Below are 26288 nucleotides of genomic sequence, written 5' to 3' on the forward strand. Positions count from 1 at the left end.
ATCATACTCCCACCACAAGCAGGGGCACATGCTAGGGAAGGAGGAGAAGCATCAGGAGGGTCCCATGGAGCAGGCAGAGAGGGAGAGGTGCAGTGAGGAAGGACACCACAGCAGAAGGGTTGAGTGGAGATCCCCGAGAACAACCTGATGCAGACACACAGCTCCAAGGGGAGAGACGGATTTTTCCTTAAGGAGCCAAAGGGGACCCTTTGTGGCAAGCACTAAAGGTGGCTGGATTAAGAGCAAGACTAAAGGCAAAAACCTATCTGGAAAGGACACAGAATCTTCTCCATTTCTAAAAAGAACTTGTTCTCGTTTGTGTTGTAACAAAACCAATTTTACAGATTCACAGATCAGTCCGGGTTCCTGGTCTGCTCTCTTTAGGGGAAAGGCATGAGTAGATCCATCTCAGAGCTTTGATCAGCTCAGAGTCCCAACACATGCAGTGATGCGTTTATTAATAATTAATTTAATCAATAACAATTTGGAGTATGAGGTATGGAGTTTATGGATTCACAGAAACCATAAAAATCTCACTCAAAGATTGCCACTGCTACCTCCATCTACCAGACAATGAAAGAAACGCACAGATACTTCACAACTCATACTCTGACACACAGGAAATCTGTATTAGAGACAAGAAATAGGCTTACTGAGTCCTAATCCTGTTCCTAATCCAATAAAATGCCATTTTCCCTTCCTCAAAAGTAAAACCTAAATAAAATCGTCCTGCTGTTTGTCCTATCTCCTTGTGGCAAATCACTGTTTGGCTCGAAGTTTGTTCTATAATTTCCTAGAACATTTCAGAAATGTGATAGTCAAAACTTATATAAGCCAGTTTTGAGCCAGAGACCTATCAGTGTGATAATTATATTAAAGCACAATCACCTTTGAACCCCATACTTCCGCTCCAACATGGGCTTGCCATAAGGAGGTGGCTGGTGACCCCAGAAATCAGGGAATGCCAAGAATTTGTAGTCTGGTATGGACTTGACGCATTCGGCCCTAGCTATGTAGAAGCAAGGGCTGTGGAATGGCATATTCCCTTGGTGTTTCTTCAGAAGATTTCTCACCATATCTGAGGTCTTCAGTCTCCCTCCAGGACTAGGATTGATTGAGGCCTCACATTCAGTGTTAAACATTTTTTTGTACCAAGCAATCTCTTTTGGGAGAGGACACAAAGTAAGCACATGACTCCTGGCCATATCTTCCTCTTCAAGGGAGTCTGCATCTTGGACTGACTCTACTATGTGTCTCTTTTCAGTGATCTGAGCCCGTCTGCATTTCTCTTTCTTTGTCCAGCTCTGCAGTGGGACTTTTAAATCCTCTTCCCCTGGATCTGGACCCATCACTGTGACACTTTGGGTTCTCTGTATGTTTTGATGTTTCACAGAAGTAGCACTTCGAATGAAATAAGAGGGAGTAGATGGAAGATTCTCAGTGTTGTCCTCTGAGCTCTTCTCTTCTTCAGACTCTGATTCAAGCTCCTTTAAATTCAAAAAGCAGAAGAAATTAGAAGACACTAAACACAGGTTGAGCATCCTTTCAGAAGGAAACCTTTCAATGATGAAAGAGAAAATATTTACAAATCTCCCAAAATTGTATCCATCCAATTAGACAGAGTAAAATCAGCCGATGGATCTCCTGCCAGAAATTCTCTATCCTCAAAGCTGCTTCCACAGTAGTCCTTAGAAACTAGAAAGGATCAGACTGAGTCATCTGGGTGGGTCACCTCCAACCAAAACTGAGTGTTCTAACAAATTTGGGAAGATATTAAAAAATATATTTTGTGAATTAAATGTTGCAGCAGAGTAAAGAGAGCCCATCTGTCATGCAAAACTCCACCCCTGCCTTCATGCAAGAGTATAATTTAATCCCATTTGGCTAGTTACGGTCATAATATATGTCATAGTATTGTGCGTATAGGAGGTACATTAACCCAGTGGTCCTTTCCAGATTCATATTTGAATCACTGCTTTCAGCATTTCCAGATCCCTTTTGAGACTAAGTAATGAGCACAATACTCCATTTCTTGTCCCAAATTGCAACAGAGCAATGATTTGAACTAAGCATTTCACTAGCAGCAGCGCAAACTTCTCCATTGCTTCCTTCAAACCACTAGCTGACAGTGTTTATTTTCCACATCTCATTCAGATCTCAATATTGCTGTTGAAACAGTCAGCAAGGATACAAATTACTATCTGACAGATCTCTTATATGGCAATTGATTCAGTAGGGTTTAGTAATCCATACCCAGTCAAATGTGCAGCAGATAACAATCAGATAGTAATATCACTCATTCTCTTATCACTTTAGATTCAGGCCAATAAACTACAGCAAAAAGAATTAATCTTTGTTTTTCCAGACCTATGAGACACCCAGTCTTCATTTTGCAGTAGGCTCTCCTGGTTATCTCTTATCAGCACTCCATTTCTAGTATTTCTTAACCTTTTGAATATTCACAAATAAAGGAAGCCACACTATGATCATACCTGAAAATTATGGGAAAGTTCAGGACACACTGCTTCATATTGTTTAAGCTCCTCCTCTGGCCGGTCAAGCACTGGCCTTGACCTCAGTTTGTTCACATCTGTCTCCAAGTCATCATCCTTCAAAAGCAGAATTAGAAAAGGATAAACATGCCCCACAAGATGACCATTAAATTAATATTCTGCATAATCCCTAATGACATCACACTCATTGAATGAGTCCTACAACCATTCTCCCCATACTCACGAAGGCTGTCAAAATCATTTTATGGAACAATAAGTATAGACACTAGATTGTCAAAAATGGGAATCTGGTGTCTTGGTATTTGAGTATCTAAGTAGGGACACCATGAAGAGACTTGGTTCCCAAAAACCAGACCCATTTACTGAAATACTGAAACGGTTGAGCATGTCAACCATTCCCTTGCTTATGTTGTGTAAACCAGTAAGCACAGGTCCTCAAGAGATAATCTGATAGTATTTTGATTCAGAGACACAAATCAAACTAACATATACTTAGCACACATAAAATAAATGTATGCTTAGTAAGAAAGTTCTCAGAATGCATTATAGGTAAAATTGGCCTCACAGAACACCACCAAAATTAGAAAGCTTGACACTTTTGACTTAGACCACAAACTGAAAGGCTCACCCTAGTATCACTGAACTCGCAGGCACTGATTGCTCATATTTTATTTTATCTCTCAAAACTGTTGATAAATAGCTTTGAAACTCCTGCCCAATCCATCTTCTACACTCTCTTTCTTGATTTTTTTATGAGAATAAAAAGCTTTTAGAGCTCAGTCATCAGTGAAGCAGGAATAAGAATTGTATCTGAAATTTTCACATTCAAAGGCGACTGTGCATTAATGTGCAACCCTCTTCATATCAGATACCAGAACCAAAACCAAGCTGTGTCAAGCATTCAGTCATTGCATAAGGAACCAGGAACAGATGGTGGGAGATGGAAGGACAGAGACATGGCATTGATGAATGGCCATTACATGACAGCATTATTCAAATAATTTAACATGTTGTTAGTAAGTATGCACCACCAAACACCATCAAAGAAGCGATTTGCTCCTGATAATAGCTTCAGAAATTAGTCTATTTATCAAAACAAAATAAATTTGCCTGGACGCAAAGGTGTCCACGGCATTTCAAACCCTGAGCCACAGATGTATTGCAAAGCAGAGTTTGAACTGCTGGTTTGGCCTAGTTGAAAAGAGAATGAAGGGCTGCACAAAATATTTAAGGTGAATTTAAAAGAATTTGCCACCAGCTACATAAGACAGAAGCAGCTTCAGACATGCTGAAGATTTGGGTTGATGGGAAGGAAGCCTGAGAAGGCTGTATTTTTGTTGTGATGATTTTGATTTTGGTACAGCTGTTTGAACAATTACTCATGGAAGCGTTATGCCCAGTTACCATTTAGTTGGTTTTATCCATTATGCATGGATATGCATTAGATAGCTGTGAAAATGTTTGTAAATCACATCAATATCAGCAAATGTTGTGCAAATGATACCTTATAATAAAAGGTAAACTGAAAGTTCATTATCCATTCCCTGCCTGCTTTCCCTTTAGAGAGATTTGTCATGGGAAATATACAACCAGCACACCAGACAAATAGTACTTAAAGCACATATTCAGAGCACTCTGACAAAAAAAACCTGCTCACATCTACTTGGTAAATCCTTATGAATAATGAACTAGTTCAGAGGCATATAGGATCTGTTTCCGAATGAATAACTAATTAAAGAAGGAGATAAATTCACAGTGAACCTTATTCCTAATGAGCAGCTGGACGAGCACTAATATTCAGATAAAAACAGACAGACAGGGCAAGTTAGGACACTGAGCCAATGTTTTTTACTTTCTTTTTTCATTGGATGCCATATCAGTTTATTACTTAAGGAAAAAAAGAGAGGGCAAGTAATGAAAAGGCCCTTTCATAGAGGTCTCAATCGTATGTAATTAGACTGTATTTGCAACTTAATTTCTTTCATTTTTTTCCCCATATCATTTCTTGTGGACAAGAGTATTAGCAGAGTGTTCACTACCTCACATTTGTGTATGAGCTTATATGTATTTTCTCATCAGAAAAGTCTGAACTCTTATCCTCAGTTGGTGGGGGTTTTTTGCCGGCTGGGCCATCACAGGGACAGAGTGCAAAGAGAGAAATCAGAAAAGTATTGAATAATTCATTATATTATTTGTCTGTGTGCAGCAGCAGATAAAGAAAGAATCCGCGTACCAGCTGCCCCAGCCGTGGCTTAAAAGAACTAACATGTTTCTAAGAATAGGTGCATAGCCCAAATATGCTTTGATATGGGAAGAAAAAGACAGTTAGCTTTTCCTAGGTGAAACRGCATATATCCCCTACTCTGTAAAGTGCCATGTCTGATCTACACCTAGATGAATCAAAAAGCCATGGTTTACCCTCAACTGTGCATGTGATCCCAACAATCGCTGGTCAGTCTCTCTGCAGGAATGGAGAGGTCACTAAACTTGCACCATCGTGGGTCACAGACATAGCAATTAATATATATGCAAGAGATTCTCTTCAGTGTGAGACAGCACTTCCTCTTTTTTCTTCTTTCAAGTATCCTTCTGTTATTGATGTGGTGTACATAGATGGGACCACAGACATAGCTACACTCTCTGCTTAGATGGCTTATCAGGTTGTCAAAATGGGCRATGGAAAGTTTTACTTTCCAGTATATGAATGACTCTAAAGGAAACTTTGGCTCATATACCTACTTCCTCCTTAGTCTCGTCATCATCATTATCCAGGTCTTTTTCCACCTCTTCCTCTCCATCACTTTCATAATCATCTGCAGAAATAGGAAAGAGGAAGAGGCAAATGATGTTCAACCTAATATCCCTCCCTCAGGCCTTCCACAGAAATAAATGCAATCTCTTCCGTGTGTGGCATATGCTCCTTCCAACTACAACTCACCGCAACAGTGATTAAAGCAGATCCCGTTTGCTAATCTAGTATAAATGAATTTGGCACTGAATCTCCCACTTTTTAATGCTCTGGTTTCTTGGACTCAAGCACTGCCTTTCAAAACCATGACAAATATCACCATGACATGGATCCAGCTCGTATTACAAAGCAATACAGAGATTTTCTGCTTGGCTGCAATGGTATTACAGGATGCTCTTAATCTATATTATCTAGATTAGGGTGTTTTACTGCTATCATCATTTTAGCATGTGAGCGTCTTCCATGTGAAACTAAAAGCCGCAGAGAAATTTCTTGTGTGTATGATGGAGTCTCTGCTGTTTCTCCTTTTCTGTGGAACGGCTGTCCTGCCTGTGTCTAAGTTCTGCTTTTCAGCAAGTGCTCACACCCTCTACTCATGCAGTATGCCTGCTATCCGCTTTTATTTTAGAAAGGAAAAAACTAATACTTCCTGCAATTTTTTACTGAAAAAGCTGAAGAGGAGAACTCATGCAAAGGCACAATCATATCTCTGTTGCTTTCATGGAGCAGTGGCATTGCCAGTCTCTGCCTTGTCCACTCTTTTCCATCATTTTTGGATAATACAAAGATTTTTTTTCTTTTTCTCTCTCCTTTTAACATATTCTCCTTTATTTTCCAAAAAAAAACCATCTCCAAGGCTTAAGGGGATCTGGGAGTAGGTCCATCTCTACTGAGTGACACTGTAGGCCACCAGCCTAATTTTAAACATAAACCATCAGGATCAGGCTGCCAAAACTCCCTTTCCCAGTTCTCACATTTAATTCTCTTGTCATGCTCCTCTTTCTTTTACCAAACACTCATCCTTCAGCCATTTACCTTCAAGTAGCATACATGGAGGTTCAGTCCTAACATTCCCAGGAAGAGAGAAGGAATAGGAACTTCTTACTGTCGGCAGAGGCAGAGGCTCCTTGGGGTAGCACTTTCTCAGGATCTGAGTCACAGTTGTTACGATAGGATCCAAATTCTTGCAAGATAAACAGTCCTAGGAACAAAATGATAAAAATGTTTAGAATTGTCTATCTTACAATTGTCCTGCCTACCGCAAGATTCCCCATGGCACATGCTTACCACTCCCTGGAAGTCTTATAGAGCTGACAGAGTCATGAAAACACTCATTCATCTGATTAGAATACAAAACCTATATATTCATGTTTTTTTTTCTGTTCTTCCTCCTTCTTCCTTTATACCGTTGAAGAAGTATGCCTGGAACAGCAGGATCTCAAGTGCATTTCATTTCCCACAGGAATACTGGCAGGGACCTCATGTCATTTAAAAGACAGCATCCCCTGGCTCTAAGACATTACAGTCCTGGTACATTTAAAGAAAGGGCAATAGTAACATATACTAGAATACCCTAGCTAACACAGGTAACGATATCACTGAAGAGGTATGTTCCTTAGTATGGATAAAAAAATCCTGCAGGGAGCCCACATAAATTTTTTGGCTGCCAACACATGCCAAAATCTGTGCTTCTGTGTCTTCACCACAGCTATTCCCAGCGCTAGCGTGACTAAACTAACACAGGTAGACTAGCAGAATTACACCTGTAATACTGTACTCTCAGAATGGTATTTCTATGTAGCTAAGCATTGGAGCAAATAGTTAGTTTGAAAGAATAACATGTATTACCTAGCCATGGAATGCTTAGTTCCTGCAGTATCCCAAGTTTTCTACTCCTATAATCCATGTGCAATGTAACAGAGTAGAAAACAGAAGCTTAAGGAGCTGTAAGAGCCCAGATACACTTTGCAGGCACGGAACATTTTTGCATCTGTATTTATTACCACGCCACGTAAAAGTAGACCCCTGAGTCTCCTTTTTTTTTTTTTTTAATTTTGAGAACCAGGAACATGCGTGAATTTTCTACCTAGGCAATTTTTGCTGTAAAGAGAACAAAACAAAAAAACTAAAAGCAAAGACACTCTGGAAGATCATACTAGGTGTGTCTTTAATGCAACAGAGACAGACAGTTTGGGTAAGCAAATTATTACATCTGCCACACAAAGGCAGAGCTCATTACAACTGATAGGTACAATGCTCAGACAATAAAGGCTTCAGACTTTCCCAAGTACAGTGCATCTATACCACAGCCTCCATCAGGCAGAGTGACTAATCAATCARTTATCTCTCTAGGTTCTCAAATTGTACCATGCCTATCAACATGTGTTGTTATCTTTAGCGACWTGAGACTTAGCCTTAGCCCATCACAACAGCAACAAAAGTCAAATAAGCAGCATGAATGTGCTACAAGGTAAAAAGGAAAGTTAAAATATGCTCTAATACCATTTCATTTCAAGTTTTTGCTTCCCTTCAGCATGAGATAAAATAGAACAGCCTAAAGGGAAGAATAGATACTTTGTGCCATTGTCTGACAGCCCACAGTTGGGATTTGGGCTGGACAAGAAATATTCAATAAATCCAGGAAGGTGACTGAAGAATATAACAAAGTACTTTACAATAAGATGATGATGCCAACGGGTGCCAGTACCAGGAAATACAGAACAGAGTATATAATAATATTAACCTAGAGGAAAACCTAGTACAAGAAGGCTGAGGAGATACCAGGTGAGCTTAAGAGAAGAAATCAGATGGTGAATGATAAAATACAAAAGGATGTTCTATGTGTCAGTCTCTCCTAAACTGCACCCAAACCTGTTTTCTTTCTCAGGTCAGGCAGTTCTGCCTCACTGCATATATAAAGTCAGCTAGCTTCTAATGTGTATATACCTTTTAACTTCCATGTTAGTGTCAACAGTGCTTGGAAGAAAAAATGGAAGCAGAAAATGCTTCCTTTTCAAAAAGGATTTTATTATCTAAAAATATTATTCATTCCAGGTAGGGGTGGAACTCAAAGTACATCCAAATTCTCTGCAAATGAATAAAATAGTAGTCATTTCTAGTCTTAGAACTATAGGCTCTTCCTGTAAAGACACAGGCTTAGGGCTACTAAGAGCTTAGGTATTTCAGCTCTCTGTCATCCCACACAGTAAGCAGCTGCAGAGGTTTCAAGTGAAAACCTGCCTTGCAAACAGGATTCAACTGTAATTTGTTAAAACAAACCTATCTTGGCTAAAATGTTTTGATTTCAATAGATCTATGAAAATATACTTCAGTAGAAATTTTCTAGCCAGTTTTTAACACCTTTAAAACCTCATTAGCTGGTCAAGGTTTGGCTAAGGTTAATCATCACAACTAGCACATTCCTAAAGGCATTAAAATGTTGTCTGCACATAGGAAGAGTCTTCACTTTCCCATGCAGGAGTTGTTCATCTTGCCCAGTCTCTGTCTCATTCTCTCTCACTGCAGCCTGCAGTTCCCCTCAGGAGAATGCATCTCCCATTTTCTGTCTGCCATGAAGATGATGAGGAATTCTTTCACTGGCAGCAGCAGTCTCTGTCTTGGGTCAGAGTAGGGAAGAGCATGAATGAGATCTCATAGGGCTGCCAGACTCCTCCTGAAAATAGGAGAGAACCTCATGTCTTGGAGAGAGAACATAAGACTGACAATGTCTTAAAGAAGGAATGAGGGAATGKGGAGCTTTGGATCTGTTAACCTTGTTGTTCCCCCTTCCAAGAGCTCTCTAGTGGCACACTGTAGAAAAAGCAAATTGGAGGCCCCTGAAGCTGTCATTTCCACTCCACTTCTAACCTTTGGAAGGATTAGTGTTCTCATTGTTCACTGGATTCTTAGTGTGCCATTTCGTGTTTATTCACCCAAGGTGCCCCTATGTTTGCACTTTTCATCGTGCTGCTCCCAGGCTGAGCCATCAAGAGATGTTACCCTCAGAAAGCAACTTGGGCTGTAGAAGGCTCTTGAAAAGGAATGAACTGACAACTGCCCTCAAGCAATTGTTGCCATCCACCCCATTCAAGTTTCTGCAAACTAGGGACTTGCCATTAATAGAAGCCATGCCCCCTGGAAGCTCTGCTGTGCCTGGCCCTCCTTATTTCACCTGAAATAGTGGTCAATTCCTCATGAAGCAGATGAAAGAAAAAACTTAACCAATTAAGCACCTCCTGCTGGTAAAAAATATCTTTCTGTCACAGGAGAATTGTTCAGGAAAGCAGTGGGAGGGATGGAGAAGCAGATACACTGGATCATAAGGCAATGAATTTTCTAGAGGAGAAAGGGCCAGGTTTTTCATCCCGTATGTGATGGTGCTAAAAGAGATAACGCACTGGCTAGCCAAAATGTCAAGGAAACATTTCTTGTGGAATTGTGCAGGCCAAGTATTGAAGGTTCCTCTGTAAGAGACTTCTCTGCAGGAGGCTAAGGAAGCATGTTGGTGAGAGCACTCGGAGGACACCACTGCTGTTCTACACCTGAACTCTCTATACCTTATAGGGATCCCATCTGCAGGATCATGTCACCTTTCTTGATAGATCTACATTAATTTTCCACAAGATTAAAAATGGGCCTCCTGAAAGACAGTTGATGGATGGGTGTCATTAACAAAGGTCTGCCTAGAACAACATGTTTTGTGGAAAGACCGACTGGGGGGAATTATCCACATGGATACCTGAAAGGAAACATCTCATGAGATACCTCAGCAACTCTGCTGCAGACACTGTAGTGCACTTTGGGAGAGGCAGTCCAAGCAGAGAGCAACTTTCATAGAGGAGGAGAAAAAAAGCATTAAAAAGCTGGGACTACAATTCCTGTGAGGCTCTGCAGGGATTAACATTAGTTTTAAACTGAAACATTTTAACTATTCTGAACTGAAATGTTTTCACTTGACTGTAAAAAACATCAATACTTTTCATTTTGACATTATCATTTTTAATTGATATGTTATATAAATTCAGGACAAAACTAACCCTGAAATTTCTTGCAGGACAAAATATTTATTTTTCAGTACAACTCTGCAATGCTAGGCAGGTCAGACCCAGGACTACCTACCATCTCAAGCACAGAAGCAACATTTACCTGCACACTTGTGAAAAGAATCTCCATACCACAGGAATCAAGAAAAGTTTCCCTTCCCAGCTGGATATTGGTGATGTGTTTCAGGCAGATTAGGAGACCCCTACGAATATGAACGTAGTTGTTGGAGACATCATTGTGATGCCAGTCTTGATAGAGTCTCAGCAATCCACGCAGGTAGCCTCTGTTCACTGCCCGTCGGCTGTTAGACTCTGAAACCGAAGCAAAAAGGCTGAATTAAACTCTTCCAACTACTCATGCTGTTTGACAAGCATGTGCCTACTCAGCTCTAAAACTCAGACTTTTACACCTGCTCCCTCTTACCTAATGGCCACAGTTAACTTATTTTTTACACTTAGGATATTGTTGTTTGCTAAATCTAAGCTAAGTTCTTGGAATTGTACAAGAAAAAAAATGAAGCACTCTCTTCTGTCTAGATGGCAATGGTTGCTCCAGAATCCTAGAGCATAAAGGTTCTCCTTTAACCAAACTGTGGATGGAGTAGGGATAGGGTCCATATCTGTTTCCATGTGCTAAAAAACCTAATCCAGATCACAGCACCACAATTTTTCCTGAAACCAAAGGAGCTCCTGAGGAGTGAGAAAAGCTAAAGAACAACAAGATTAGTTGAGAGCAGGTCACACAGTCCTCATGTAGCACTGTACTTCAGTACAAAGAGAACACCTTGCTGTGATCGACAAATACAGACAACCAGTAGCTGTACAACCTTGCCTCAGCCAATGAAATTATGTTTGACTTCTAAATGCATTCTCACACAGGCCTGTACAACAAAAGCCATGAATCAAAAGGGTCTGGAAAATCATAACCCTTCTCCTAAAATCATGAGACTAGATAAAACCCACAGAATTTAAAAATTAATAGAAGACCAGCATGAGCACCCAGAGTTTGGTTTTCTTATGTTTTGCATTCTGATTCTGAGATTTTAAAGGTCACATTCAGGTGATGTTTACAGGCTTTAAATCGTGAGCAAGAAAGCTAAAAAGATATTAAAAAAAAAAAGAAAAACTACTTTTATAAAACTATAAAAGGAAAGCTGCTATGTTCCCTTAATCACATCCAGGAGATGGGACTCTAAGGAAAAGATTATGAAACTTGTGATAAAAAATAAATTCTGCCATCTGACAATCCTAAAGCACATCCCTTCACTCACTGTGTTCCTTGTCCTGCCCCACAGGGAAAATGTGAGGCCATACTAGACTCCAGGCTCCCTCCCTTCAAACCAACCCTGACTAAACATATTTTCCTGACTGGTCCTGACGTTCCTCACTGTGACACACATTAGAGGCTGTCAGGAGCATGCTAATCAACCTACGGGGCCAGGCAGCATATGTGAGACTGGAGTTTTACTCCCTGAATACCAATCAGTATTTGCAGCTCACAACAGATGGCTCTTGGTATGGATTCTCCAGGGCTAGTAGGCTCCGATTCATTTCCAGTTCATTAAACAGAATGCCAGAGCCTTTCACACCTGGAATGTTAAAGCCATCAGCAGGGATTTACAGGACAGGAGAAGTTAGAGGTTAAGAAAGATAGAATGGAAGAAGTAAGATGCTGGTTGAAGAAAACAGTAAAAAAGGAAGCCATGGAGAGAGTAACCAGGAAGAAGCTACAAGGCAGCAAACCTCAATCCCAGTGATGAAGCAGATGGAGACATTGGGAGGGAGAGGAAATGACGCCACTGAAGTCATCTCAGTCTGCTCTCTGCAGTACATCAGTGAACTCTTACACTGCGAAGGGACTGATGGGTAGCTCTGCTACCTCATCTTGCCCTGTAGTTTTCTCTACCATTGCCACCACAGGGCAGGCAACAAACAGAGCCCCAGGCTACCAAAAGTTTGCAAACATACTTTAATCCTGCTCTGCATCCTCACATACCACCCTGTTGACATGCCTCAGTACCGCTCTGCTGGTCCGACAGCTATTCCATTCCTATACCTCATACACAGCTCTGACCAGATACCTATACCTTGGCCTGCAACCCTCTCTGGCACTTTTGGCCCTTGTTGTTAACCATCTCATGCTAGCTCTGCCAGTATATCTTGTATTTTGGGGCTCAGTGATTCAGAAGGTCATCCTTCTCCTTTGACCTTCACTCTATGTTTCTTTTTTCTATTTGACTTTCTGCTAGAAAACTTTAATTGCTTGAGAACCCCTTATCAATCCCAATGATTTTATTCATGATTTCCTATTAATCCTCAACCAGCTGTCATGTTTACTAACCTGCAGGATGACTAACCCCTTAAATTAGTCAATCATTCCTTGAAGAATTACTCAGGGAGCTCTGTAAAAGTCAATAAGTATATAAAACATGACAAGAAAAGGAGGAGAGTGAGGGAGTGAGGTAGGGACAATTTGGATCAGACTCAGAGCTTCCCTGAATTGTTCAGAGGCTGATGAAATTGGACTAGATTTAAGGATTCACAGCCCGCAGCATTCAGTGCTTGAAGTCCACACTTTCTGTGGCAATGATGATAAGGTGAGGGAAACACTGAAAAGYGCTGTGGGCAGAGCTGGTTGGAGGAGTTAATATTTTTTAACAAAAACAGAATTATCATAAAATATGTTTGTGGGGTTTTCCTCCTGTCTTTCAAGACAGACTTCCATGTTTAGATTCCAGCTCCATGGGGATAAGAACACATGACTGTCCCATGCTTCCGTCTTATCACTGGATGAAAAGCACTGAGCAAGCTGAGCAAAACAGTTTTGTTATTTCTTCCCCTCCTGTTTTCTGTAGCACTTATCACCTTTAAGATCAAAACAGTTGTTTTGAAAAGTGAAGCTGAGGTAGTCTGTTCCATGAGGAGGAGATGGGAGAGGCAGAACTATTGTTCCCTTCAGCACTTTGATCAGAAACAATGAGAATTACTGAAGAGGGAAGAAAACACTCATTTTGGTTCTCCTGGCTCATTCCATTGCTTCTCTTCTGCTCTCCTGTGTTGTCAGTGTTTTTCTTTTTTTTTTTCCCCTTCCATATTTTTTCAGTGGTATAGTCAATAAAGTAGCACATAGGCAAAGGAAGAAGTATGCCAAAATCTCCAGAAGGCAAAATGGAAAAAGGAGGCCTCCCCGCCTGTCTGTGTCTGTTGGTCTCTCCATCTAAGGATGCACCTGCATGTGTATCTGTCTCTATTTTGGCACAAATACAGATGGTGGGAATGAATCATTCAGGTACAAGTGGCACTGCACAGATTTGCAGGCAGCAAGAACCCACTTCTCCTGTAGCGGGTATGCATAATCTGTCTGGAAAGTGGTAAAATGTCCTCTGCCTTTTGACCCTTTTTGCTGTTATTCTTTCATTAGTTCCTTTTGTCCTCCCTGGATACAGCCAGTGCGTTCAGTGGGACCAGAAATTCTCTTTCTCAGCAGCTTTTAAGAGCGTCTGAAGCCCAGGCATGGTGTTTCACCTTTTGATTAAGGTTTGGTCTGGCTTCCTAATCTTATTCTGGCATCTCTGACAGAGGATCACTGTTCTAGCCTACTTCCCCAAACCTGTTACTGAAATATCATTTTCTTTGCAAGAGTTTGAATTCTATCTGCTAAGGCTTGGATAGATTATGTGGGAATACTCAATGTCTTCTTTAAATTTCCCACGATTCTGGAAGAAGCCATCCCCTTTTGTCTTCCAGGGCAGTGCTGCTAACCAGAGAAAGTTTAAGCATTACAGTATAGAGTTTTTGGCCTGAATAATCTGTCTGGTTAGCCAGAGACATTTGACATGGATCAACAGCCAACCCGTGGAAGTATCAAATAGTTATGGATGCATTTTAACTAGGCTCATGCTACAAAGAAATACCCATCTTTGAGATAATTCTGATTTTGTGCTGAGGGACAGGGACAAGCTAAGGCCAGGGTTTGAGTCTAACAGATAAAAGTCTTATGGGTTTCACTGTTTCTGAGGACATTTCTGAAGCCTCTCCTCACATTCCAGTCCCCTTTGAAATGTTTGCAATGAACACAAGGACCACTGGAAAACACGCGGCCTATTTAATCACAAAACTGAATTACAGTCAACCAGAAATATGATGAGCAAGGCACTGCTTACCAGGCAGAACAAAGATTTTTATCTTTCTGTCTATTTAAATCTCTTTGTTGATGCCACTCAGCTGATTCATTATGCCAAGAACATACATTGCTACAGTTTGGAGATAAGAATGCTCTGCTAAATTAACCCCAGAGCCCCTAAAGGAGTGAAAGGAATAAGAAAACCTTCAACTTTCCTGTTCTGCTCCAGTGACTGTCCCTTGAGAATAACAGATGCAAGATACCTTCTAAAGGGAAGTGAAAACAAGCATTGTACTCTGTCACTGTGAGCCCATTTTTGCCAGAGATAAGCTGTGAGGGCTCCCTACAGAAACAGAATGAATTGTCCCCATTGAGAAACTTAGACACCCATCAAGTGCTGGGATGAACCCAAACATAGTATGCTCTACAGTTCCAACAGGAAGCTGGATTTAGCTTGACTCTTATTGGAAGCCAGAGGAAGACCATAATTCTGCCCCATAAACTTCACAGCCATCCTGAGAGTGCCAGCACTTATTGAGCATTTAGGACAGATGTATAACACTGGCACAAAGGTAGAGAACACAGGCAGGATCTGCTAGCAAGTACAAGTGCCGTGTTTGACTCCTAGATCAGGAATCAGCCATACGCTTAGTTTCAGTACAAGAACAGCTCATTCTTTCTACTCGAAGTCCTTGTTTCCGTTCCCAATGTTGGCCAAGTCAGTAGCTATCATGCAAACTATATTATGACATGGGATTTTTCTCTAATTGGCCTTTATTACATCATTAATGCATAAAAATTAAGAAGGACCAATCCAACCCCTTCTGAAGCTTTTGAACTAATCCCAGAAGGAAACTGGTCATCTTCCAAAAGTTTTCCTTTCTATCTTTTATTTTTCATTTTCACAGCATCTTCTGGTTGGAAGTCAACCAGAAAGCTGAAACAAGAAATGCACTAGAAACGCTTTTTGCACCAAATTTCCAGTTTGATTTTTCTGACTGAAGTGGTTTGAAAGAGTTCAAATAAGGATGCTAGAATTTGGAAGACCTCCCCAGATTTGGCCACTGAACTTTCTGAAGCCTGACCGTCACTGGAGGCACAAACACTGTCCATACCAAAACACAGGCAATAAGCAATTACTATTAAGGACATCAACAGGGAACAGTGCAGCTTCTTGTCACTTCAGTTCCATTACACATACCCCCAGGAGCAAAACAGAGTGGGAAGCTGCCATGCCTCTGGAACTGGAACCAATCTTCTTCTTTAGAGCACTGAGTGACTTTCAGATGAGACATCTCCATGAATGAAGACTGATCTTGGGGGAAGGGAATTTAAAGGACATTCAAATATTTTTTTCATAAAATGGCTCTAGTCAAAGAGAGAAAGTTAAAAAATGGAATCAAGACTATCAGGATGCTGGAGTTCAGGAAGAAAGGATAGACAGAATTTGTTTTAGATGATTATGAAAGGAATCATTTGAGAAATTCAACTCTGATCACAATATCCTACAAATTGTGATGATAGGTTTGAGRCCAGACTGAAGATGTACTCAAGTATGCATCCAGAGATCAGAAATGAAGTCTTGTGAAAAACGGGTACCTGGTAGRATATTAGAGAAATCACAGACACTGTTCTGCTGGCTGGCATGGTTTAACCACAGAGCTACCCTAACACAAGTAGATCTGTTGCAAAGCAGTATGGATTCAGACATAGATGGTGCAGGGCAGCCTTTCAGAAAACATAATGTGCTTATGTGCTAAAACACCCCTTTCTGTTCCTTGTGGAGTCGCTTGCCCTTTCTTGATGCCAGCATAAAAGGAAAAGAATGATACTGGTTATTTTATCCTGCCAGCCACAAGACATAATCCTTATGCTCTGATGAAAAAAAGAGAGGGTGAAAGGTTAAATAAAGGTTAGTTGATGGAAGATGAGGAGGAAAGAGCAGAAAATGAGAGATAAAAGGCTAGGAGGAAAGAAGGAATACAAGAGAATAAGGAAGACAAAAGGAGGAAGGAAAAGATACAGAAGGAGAGGGGAAAGGTCATCGGCAATAACTGCTGCTAGCTCACAGAATTTTTTTGATAAAAGACGCACGATCAGGGGGTCACCACAACCTGTCTCTTTAAATTGCTCATTACAATTTTACTAGGAAAGCATTGCAACAAGGGCTCTGCCTGTTTCCCTAACCCCTTCCTTCAATATCCGCTGAGTAAATGCCTCCGAAATCATGTCTAGCTAATTTCTTTAAAGACATGCAAGCTGCTAATTCTGGGAAGTACAGATAGTCAGGAATAACAAATACGACCAAAATTAGATTAAAATAACCTGCTGATAAACAAATTACTCACCAAAAATAAATATTGGATTAAGCRCTGGTGGGAGCAGGAATCCCTATAATCACATCGCCACCGTGTGGCTGCAAGGCGACCAGCCAGCTTCTCGTGGCCTGGGGGGTGGCAGGGGCAATCACACACGCCTTCAGTCTACAAACCCCAAGAGACAGTTGTTCCCACTTATTTATCAGGCATCTAGTTTTCCTTCCACCCCTCGAAAACTAAAAATCGCTTGTCAGTTTTATTCTGAAGGGTGAGTTCAGCACTGTCAAAAGCAATAGAGCTGTGTGGGGTGCCGCCCTGGCTTTGCACTGCTTTCGCCTGGGCTCCAGCGGGGTCTGCTCCCTCTGCACCTGGGCTCACAGCCAAAGGAGGGCTTTGCAGGTGTCTGTGCTCAGCTCACCAGGCCTCTCCTAACTTACGACAGAACTGGAGCAAGATATGAAGGCAGGTGTGCAGAGGAGAAGGAGGACCAAGTCACAGGAGGCCGGACAAAGTAGCAGGGGTACCCTGGGACAGAGAAGAGGCACTGAGAAGGATGCTTTGCCTCACCCTGCCTCAGTTGCTCTACAGCCATCTGTAAAATATAAAGTTCCACTGTAACATCCAAGAGAAAAGATTCCTGGTGCTCTCATGACATTTCAGCTCCATTATAGCTATTTACTAAGCAACACATTCAGTCTATATAATAATGTAGCTCTGCTACAAGAGTTAACAGTGTGGTGGAGAGACAACAAATAAAAAAGCTGCAAGACAAGGAAGGAAGCATTTGCTACAAGCTGTTTGCCTCCTGCATGTGGGCATGGCAGGTGGAGAACAGCAGCAAGAGGGATCAGGATAAGGACCCACAGGATGTCAGCATGCAAGGATTCAGAAGGTACTCTGGGTTGCTGGAAAAGAGAAGAAGTCAGGAGTGAGAAACGAGCTGACTGTCAGGTGAGAAATATCTTCCCTGTATTAGTATCCAAGCTTCCACTGATAGCAAGATGCAGTGCTGTCATTAGAAGTGACCTAAACTTCTGCTCCTCCATTATTCACCATCTCCGTGTCCCTTACAGATTTCTGTTCCTGTACTGGGGAACAAGACCACTAAGGCTCCTCTGGTCCTGTTCAAAGTTTCCAAGCTTTTCTTTCCTGTTGTGGATGAAGCACAGGTTTGTAGTGTCCCATCACTTATTTCTTTGTCAAATCTTGTATTTTCCCCTCTGAAAGACAGGTCTCCAGGAGAGAGAGTTTTCTAGCTACAGCTGGAGTGGTAATTTCTTCTTACACTGATGCCTTCTTTCCAGGCAGCTCTTGCTTCTTGCAGTGTTACTCACCTGTTAAGTAGGCATTTTGCACCAGTGGGCATTCTGTTTGATAAGAGACAAGGCCAAAATGTGAAGCTTCCAGCCAGCCCTTTGCTCTGCAGGTGGACAGAGTCACAGGGAGGACTGAAGGAAGCTGGAGGAGCTGAAGATGAATGGTCTTGAATCCATCAGGGAGACACACTGCCATCTGTCTGCTCCCTTTAAAACTACCGTGTGTTTTCCCATTCTAGTTCCCTGCCAAAAGCAAGAGGGAAACTTTTCATCTGAGAACCTCCACATGTAATCATAACCCTCATGGTCTCTCAAGCTGAAGCTGTTAAGGATATGACAGCCTGACAGGGAGACCCTCAAAATTGGGTGCTTTCTTTTATACCCTTTGCCCCCAGCAAAACTGAATTTCATTGGCATCACCCAGCAAGTGGGTTATTGCAAAACTCCAGCAAAGCTCACAATAATCAGTCCAGCAATTCAGTATGATAGCAAATACAGGGATTCCCAACTCCAGTTCAGTTTATATTTCATACTAAAGGGCTTCTGGATACTTTGCCATGTAGAGTTTTACCACTCCTTTTCATAAGTAATTTTCAAGCACTATAGCATTTACTGCTTTTCTAAGAACCCCTGCACAATTCAAAGGTGCTGATTCCACAGGCATAAATAAGTTAACTGCGACAGGCCAAGCTCCCCTGACACAATCATGAAAAACAATTCAGCTCTTTTCCAGCCATGGAAAATTTATCTCCAGAAGAACCATGTTTTCCACATGTCCTAATGCAAACCTCCCAAACGGCATAGCTTTCTTGTTTGTATGCAGCTACCAGAGCACACTTTACTCCAGGCTCATGCCTGGAGCTTCACATGTCCCAAGCCACAGGACAAGGATAAAACTAACAAACATTCCTGACCACTGAGCATCAGACTGCAGAAAACCTCAGAAAACTGAGTACAAGTTGGGTGCTAGTGGGCTAGAGTGCTCTATTTGGCTGCACAGAAGTGGCACCATTTCCTCAGTCCCAGTTCCACTTAGGAGAACATCAGCTGACAGTACATCATGTGTTTTCCTAAAACTGCTTTTCCATGGAAGCAGTAGCTGATGTTGCCACATCAATGTTCTCCAGTTAATAAATGGTAAAGGAGAGAGCACACATAACAGCAAATTGGGAAGGGGGTCTCCAAACAAAGAAGTGTCTCTCCCAAGCAAAGTCTCTGTTTGCAATGGTCTACAGGACCAATGAACACAAGAACCCTAAACCCTCACAGTGATCAACCAAAGAGYAGATATATAGATCATTTTGCTCAGTAGACCAAATCCTCATTAGAGTTCATTTTTGCACCTTCTGTGAAAGCACCTGAGATTAACAACCAGAACGATCAATGTGTTCCTCCAGTCTTGCAAACCTTCTACGCAGTTACTTAAGTACAAAAAACGTGAGAGGAAGAAACAACCAAAATGGTTGGTTCCACAGCCCAGATGTGCTGAAAAGAGCCACACAACAAACAGAAAAYCTTGTAAGAGCAAATGGCTTAAAATTTCCTTCACTCCAGAGGAAAAAGGGGTGGGAGAATTTGGAGCTGGATCCAGTCCTTCTAGATCCCCTAGATCATCCTCAGCTGACAAAAGGGCTGTTCTTTTGCACTGACTTTTACAACATGGGTTTAGAAATCACCAAGAAATTGTTTCACAGCTTCCCTTGGTAATTAGTTCTTCACTTCAATATACTGTACTCAGCTCTAAGCCCAGAAAAAGCCTTGAAATAGAAAACTGATCCTATAAATATCCTGGGACAGCAGAATTTCACTTCCCGGTACTTACCATAAAACAGGAGTATGGGAGAAAAGCATAAGCTGCCCCACTGAGCTTTCAGCTCTTGCTCCACTTTTCCACCCTTCTCTGTGAATGCCTTTCTATTTTAAATGTTAATTTTGCTTTTATATTGCAAGCAGCTCTGGCATAGCCCCCTGCCCCCACCACTCCYTTATTAAGATTTAGTGCCTGAAACAGAAGGTGCTTCCTTGTTGCAATAATGTGACCTTTAAATTTAGGCAGCAAGGTTAATACTGGAGCATTATTTCAGAATTCATCACTTGAGCTGGTACAACTCAGACACAATCCCATTGCAGCATGCTCATTTAAGCACTGCTTCCAGGACTACAATTTTTCACAAATGCATTTATTCCTAATGCTATGAAAAGGAGAAGGGGGAGGGGAAGAAAAGGAGGGAGAGAGACAGGAAAGGACAATACGCCATCGTGATTTATTATAGAGTARATTGTCTGCAATAGTAGAGTGCTCTTTCTTAATCAAAGCTTTATTAAATTCTAGTAATAAAAAGCTAAGTGGTTTTGGATGGGATAAAGGCAAAAAAGGGTAACATGCTCATTTCAGGAACAGTCACATCAGCAGCATGTGACAGGGAATCCATGTTAAGATCTCCAACACCCCCAGCCCACTGGTGCAATGTAAAGCACAACCCACCACAGTTCGGCTGTACCCAAGCAATCACTAGGTCCCAGGCCTGTCTTTTAGAGCTGCATGTCATCAGGCCTGAGAAGCTGGCAAAGGGGAATAAGGCCATCTCTTTCTGACTGCAGGGGTTTCCCAAGCCTTTGCCAACAGCAGCATGGTTACCAGATGAGCACATAGTACACCACCGCCACAGTCCAAGGACAGAGCGGTCCTGGCCCCACACTGCAGTGAGAATGGAACAATGAGCGTTGGTAGCTGGCTGGACAGGCTCTGCATTTCTTGCACTAAGCCCCGGGGCAAACACTGCTCCCTGAATACTCAAAACAAGCATCTAGTCTTGCAGACTTGCAGCAGCTTGCTCCCTGGGACATACAGCATCATCTCCTAGCTGCATGCCTGTAGAGCCACGGAGCTCTGAGAAGCGCAGCAGACGTACAAGAAACTACTGCATTATTGCCTCTCTTTTCTAAGAAGAGCTCTCTTTGGGATTTAAGGTGGAGGAGGAACAAATGGGGAGTGAGGTCCAATGGGATCGTTCTGTCCAGCAGCACAGCACAGAAGGGAAAGTCAGGAAGAATATGAAGAAGAAAAGCTTACTTGATTTCAGCAAAGCTGCCAGAGCCTCAACGGCTGCCCTGGGGAAAGAAGAAAGATGGAGAAATAATGTCAATTTCTTCAATAATTTTTGTAACCTTCATCTGCACAGTCTCCTGGGCCAGGCTCCCCAGCTAGTCTAAATTGACAGCCTATCATTGACTTTGAAGAGCTGCAGCGTTTTGCACCAGCAGAGAAGCCAGTCTCTGCAGCTGACTCAGTTATTCTAAAAGACCATTAGCCCTCTAGCTTTAATGTTACACTGATTTGTAGTGACCATTAAACTGAAAGCAACACCCACATATCGAAAGTAATGAAGCAAGTCTTTAAACTGCTGCCCTAGAGCTATTTCTTTGTATTGGAGACTTAGCACAGGCCCATTCCAGACACTGGTGCCTCTATCCACATCAGCAGATGACAATTTCTGCATCAAGTGGGCACATCCATGTCAGTATTTCCAGCCAAATTCCACTCCACTGTTTTCTATTTTCTTAAAACAAGCTTCACTCCTCATCTTTCCTCCTACCAGCTTTAATTGAAAAGAAAGTGTCTTTTGTTTCCTTTTAATTATGCCAATATCTTTTATTACAGTGGCATATAAAGGTCCCTGCTCAGATCAGGACTCATGATGCTACAGCTGTGCCCCATAACGCTTAAGAGAGGAAACAGGTAGAGGGGAGAGATGCACAGAGAAATTTCTGTTGGCCCTCTGCATCATTTTAATGCATAGGTAAGCATCTCAACCTGTTTGACTCAGCATAGCACTGGTCTGAAAGGAAGCTGGTCACTAACATTTGCAGCTTGAAAAGCTGCACTGAGCCATCCCTATTCCCCACTCTCTGGAAGCAGGTCACTTCTCCATGTGTTATAAATCCCATACAGCTAGCCACAYAGAAGATTTTCTTTCCCAGACACATTCTGCTGGAACAAGAAGATCCATGTTCTAACCTGGCTTACTGCTGTGAAGTTTCAAGTGCCCACAGCTTATTGAATAAATACAGCTACAAAACCCTCCATGCCCATGGATTCCTAACAATGTAATCTCTTTATAAAGCAATCCCCAAATAAAATCATATTAAGTTCCATACTGAGCCAATTATTCCTGCAGCAGGAAATACATAAATATTTTTTGTCATCAAGTTACTGTTCATTTTGTGTTCAATTAGCATCTAAGCAAAATTCAACAGCTGGTTCTTGCTGACGCTGGGTTCTGTCCCTCTCTAATGTAGCTCTTTCATAATGAATCTGTCAGAGTTCAACACCAGTATTATAAACAAACTGCACAAGAAAGGCCCACAAATACATACATAACATCAAATCGGCAGATGAGCTAAAATCTAACCAGTGGAATCATGATCATGCTCTCACTGCTTTTCTACCTCCACTGATGCAGCAGGTATTCAGCTGGTGGGAGGAAGCCTGTGTCATTTGTAAGCCATTTTTCATGCTCAGAAAAGGGATGTGTTACATCCCCCRATCACTCAGCCTTACCCTTAGTTTTCAGTTTGGGACAAAATAAACAGCTTCTAAGCAAATAAAAACTCAAATTCAAATTCAAAGCATTTCCTGAAGCTCAAACCCACGTACGCATCCTTTAAAGGAGATGACATTACAAACCTATGCTTGTAGCGGCCTCTGCAGCCCCGAGGTAATGTCTTAATCCTAAGGCAGAACACCAGAGTGGCAAGGGGAAGACCAGAGTGTTTCTATCTCCATGCAGAAGAGATCTAAGGTGTTCCAGGAAGCATCTGGTTTATTTTGGGGGTGCTTATGAGCATTTGCAAAGAGTTTCAGTAGAGTTATGTCACTGTCATAATGTCAACACTGCCGAYAAGTCTCCCATCAGCTAAATAAGCAGCAAATCTGGATTCTCCACACTTTTGGAGATCTGTAAAACATTTAGTCCACCCAAACCACTTCACTCATCCCCAAAGGACCCCAGACCTCCAGAACCAGGTTCTCAGGTAATGTGACCCCCTGCTCCTATTGTCCCTAATTCCTCAGCACAGTTACCCAGAAGACCTAAACTCTTCCTGACTATGCCATAGCTCATCCCTCAACAGCTTTCACTTCTCTTCTCCTGGCTTCAAGGGAAAGTTGGTCTTCTCTGAGCTGAGGCACAAGAGCTATTTATGCTTGTGATGTGATCTGGTAGAACAGGTTTGTATCTGCTTTCTTGTAAAGCTGAGAGATCCCAGACTGTCATAAAAATCTAAGTAAATCCACCCAGATGGGAAAGTGGGATGTAAAATCCAGACCTCTCCTGAAAAAAGCAGATTAACAGTCATGTTTATCCAGATCCCAGCACTCCCACTGAAAAGAATCAATTTTTTTGTTTTTTGTTTTTTTTTTTTACAATAAGCACCTACTTCTGAAGTAACGCTACAGACCTGCAAGTGTAGCTAGCTGGACTTCCCATATCCAGACTAGCAGGCTAGGCATATCCTCATCTCAGTCCATGACGGTACATAGTACTGTAATAAAATAAAGTGGAACCAACCTAGCACATTTCATCTCTTAAAGTACTGCAATTCATCACAAGGATTTTGGCATAGGCAATATGCAATGTTCTGTATGTCCTACAGCATATACATTACAGTTACTCGTAAGTAGGTGCAGACCCAGTAGACTGATCTAAATAGCACATATGGCTTCAGAACAAATTTTGAAAGAAAGAATAATTAAAGACATGGGGGTAAACTGCAAAGCAGATAAAACAGGTTTAAGGGATAAAATGGACTTATCAAAAGTAGAGCAAGCCAGACTGATCTGATAGCTTTCTTTGATAAGATCACTGATTTTTCTAGACAAGGAAAATGTGGTAGATCTGATTTATCTAGACTTCAATAAAGTATTTGATGCAGTACCACATTAGAAATTATTAGCTAAATTATTAGCTAATTATTAGAARATGGGGAATATTTTAAGAATTGTAAAGTGGGTAAGGAACTGGTTAAAGAGGCAATGACAGGAGTTGTGCTGAAAGAGAAATTATTATGCTGGAGGGAGGTTACATGTGGAAGTCCTCAAGGATAAGTTTTGAGACTGATCTTATTTCATACTTTCATTAATGACCTTGGCACAAAAAGTCAGAGTGTACTAACAAAATTTGCTGACAGTGTGAATTCAGGAGCTATGGCAAATAACGAGGAGTTCAAAACCTCTTTCAGGAGTAACAGGATGTTTTTGAGTCCTAAAGTAATAGAAATGGGATGAAATGTAACAGTCAAAATGCAAGGTTATGCATTTAGGGTTTAATAAGATTTTCTGTTATGAGCAGGAGCTGACAATTTGGAAACAAGAGTAGAAGGACACCCTGAATGTATTAGCCCATTAGAGAATGACGACAAGTATGATCCAGCAGGCTGACATGACCATGAGAAGGACAGATCAGATCTCAGGAAAGCCACTGCCAGTAGAGAAGGGAAAGCATGAATGTCTTTGCACAAGGCTTCACCTGAACGGCTGTGTGCAGTACTCAAAAAGAACAGGTGCAGAAAAGAGCTAAAGAAATGACTGTGGTAATGGAGAACCATCATATGAGAGGAGTCTAAAATATCATAGTTTGATCACCTTACCAAAACGATGGTTTAGAGGTGATTTGATTGTTCTCCATAGACACACTGGGGTGGGGGAGAAGTAAACACAAATAAAGGCAAAGAACTACTTAAGCTAAAGAACAAAGCTGGCACAAGAACAAATGGATATAAAATKGCCGTAAATAAATTTTGACTGGAAATTAAAGGATGGTTTTTAGGCATTGGAAAATGAAGCTCAGAAACATCCTCTTGGCAGTGGTGGAGTGAACAACCTAACGACTTTCAAAAGGGAGCCTGAATTGCTTATAATGGGATAATGAAGATCTGTTGCCAATGAGGAAAGGGTCTGAAAAAAGTGACCCAGAAATCACCATAGTCCTATATCCTTACAATTTAATTGCAGGTAAAATGGAAGCAAAATGAAAAACAGATATTCTAAACACAAAGTTAATTAGCCATGCCACAAAAAAKCAGCTGTACCAGAATAGGCTGAAAGTCCAAAAAGTCTGGTATCCTGTGTCTGACAGTGGCCTAGGGAAGAGTACAAGACCAGAGGGAACTTACAGTGCTAGAGCTTCCAGAAGACTCTCACAGAATCCAGCAATTTTCAGTCCAGAGATTATGGAATCACAATCAACTATGAGCTAAAAAAAACACAAAGGCACCAATGCTAGCTTATGAAATCTCTGGATTGAGAATTGCTGGATTTTGCCCAGTCACTTTTTTAACCTACGCAAACTCTTAGCATCTACAATATGCTGGAAAAGGAGTTCACACCTACACTGTGTGAAGTGCTATCTCCTTGCATTTGTTTTAAACTTGGAGTTGATACCAGCATTGTAATTTACACTTCAAGTCAGCTGTCAGCAAGCATCCCCAGAACATTACCTACCTTCTGAACAAATTCAAACATACAAAAGACCCCATGGGAAGCAAACAAAACAAAAAGTCATAGAAGAGAGGGACTTTCACTGAGAAAGAGTCCTAGAGAGAATGGACTTTCACTGAGAATGACAGAAAGCTGATGGATGTGTCAATTGACTTTCAGCAAGGCAGGCAACTGGTGTTTGTGATAATATCTGCACCTCTTAACACCATATGCTAAACCAACAGCATCCTCTCTGGCATCAGAAGAGATAATGAGATGAGTAAGCCTGGGACAGGGAGATGGAGAGAAAGCAGATAATAAACCATGCATGAGACCGAGAGGGGGGGGGGGGGAAAGATGGGAACAGGAGGGAAAGTTTAAGAGCACAAGAAAGATGATTCTATAAGCCATATGCTAGACCAGAGAATTTGATAGCATGCTCAGTGCAGAACTTTGCATTTGTCTTGAGAAGGAATGGGGGATAAAAATCATTAAAAAAAAAAAAAAACACAACACTGGCAAGCCTGCCTAGATGCCTTCCTCTGATTTTCTGTTCTTTGCAGCAATACATTACTAAAACCTTACACTGGAATTGACAAAACAGCTATCTCAAAGGAAACTCATTTATATTTTTCAGTAAAAAGATGAATAAATAAAGTTGCCCTATCTTAAAAGGCATCATAATAAACGCTGTTCCATAATCAAAAAACATTAAAAACTCCCTCTAATAGCTGTGGAGACAGCCACTCT

General features: G+C 41.4%; 1 protein-coding gene across 1 annotated transcript in view; it reads right to left on the minus strand.

The window, feature by feature from the left end:
- The window catches only part of AGBL1 (ATP/GTP binding protein like 1), a 280526-nt gene that overhangs the window by 227509 nt on the left and 26729 nt on the right, over positions 1 to 26288 (minus strand). The window contains exons 7-12 of the mRNA XM_026073221.1: positions 21135 to 21172; positions 10408 to 10616; positions 6298 to 6463; positions 5253 to 5326; positions 2493 to 2609; positions 889 to 1487 (exon numbers count right to left, since the gene is read on the minus strand). Coding sequence (XP_025929006.1) covers positions 889 to 1487; positions 2493 to 2609; positions 5253 to 5326; positions 6298 to 6463; positions 10408 to 10616; positions 21135 to 21172 — 1203 coding nt within the window. The remainder of the gene's footprint in view (positions 1 to 888; positions 1488 to 2492; positions 2610 to 5252; positions 5327 to 6297; positions 6464 to 10407; positions 10617 to 21134; positions 21173 to 26288) is intronic.

Source organism: Apteryx rowi, unplaced genomic scaffold (assembly GCF_003343035.1).
Source record: "Apteryx rowi isolate R43461 unplaced genomic scaffold, aptRow1 scaffold_11, whole genome shotgun sequence".
NCBI classification, from domain to species: Eukaryota; Metazoa; Chordata; class Aves; order Apterygiformes; family Apterygidae; genus Apteryx; species Apteryx rowi.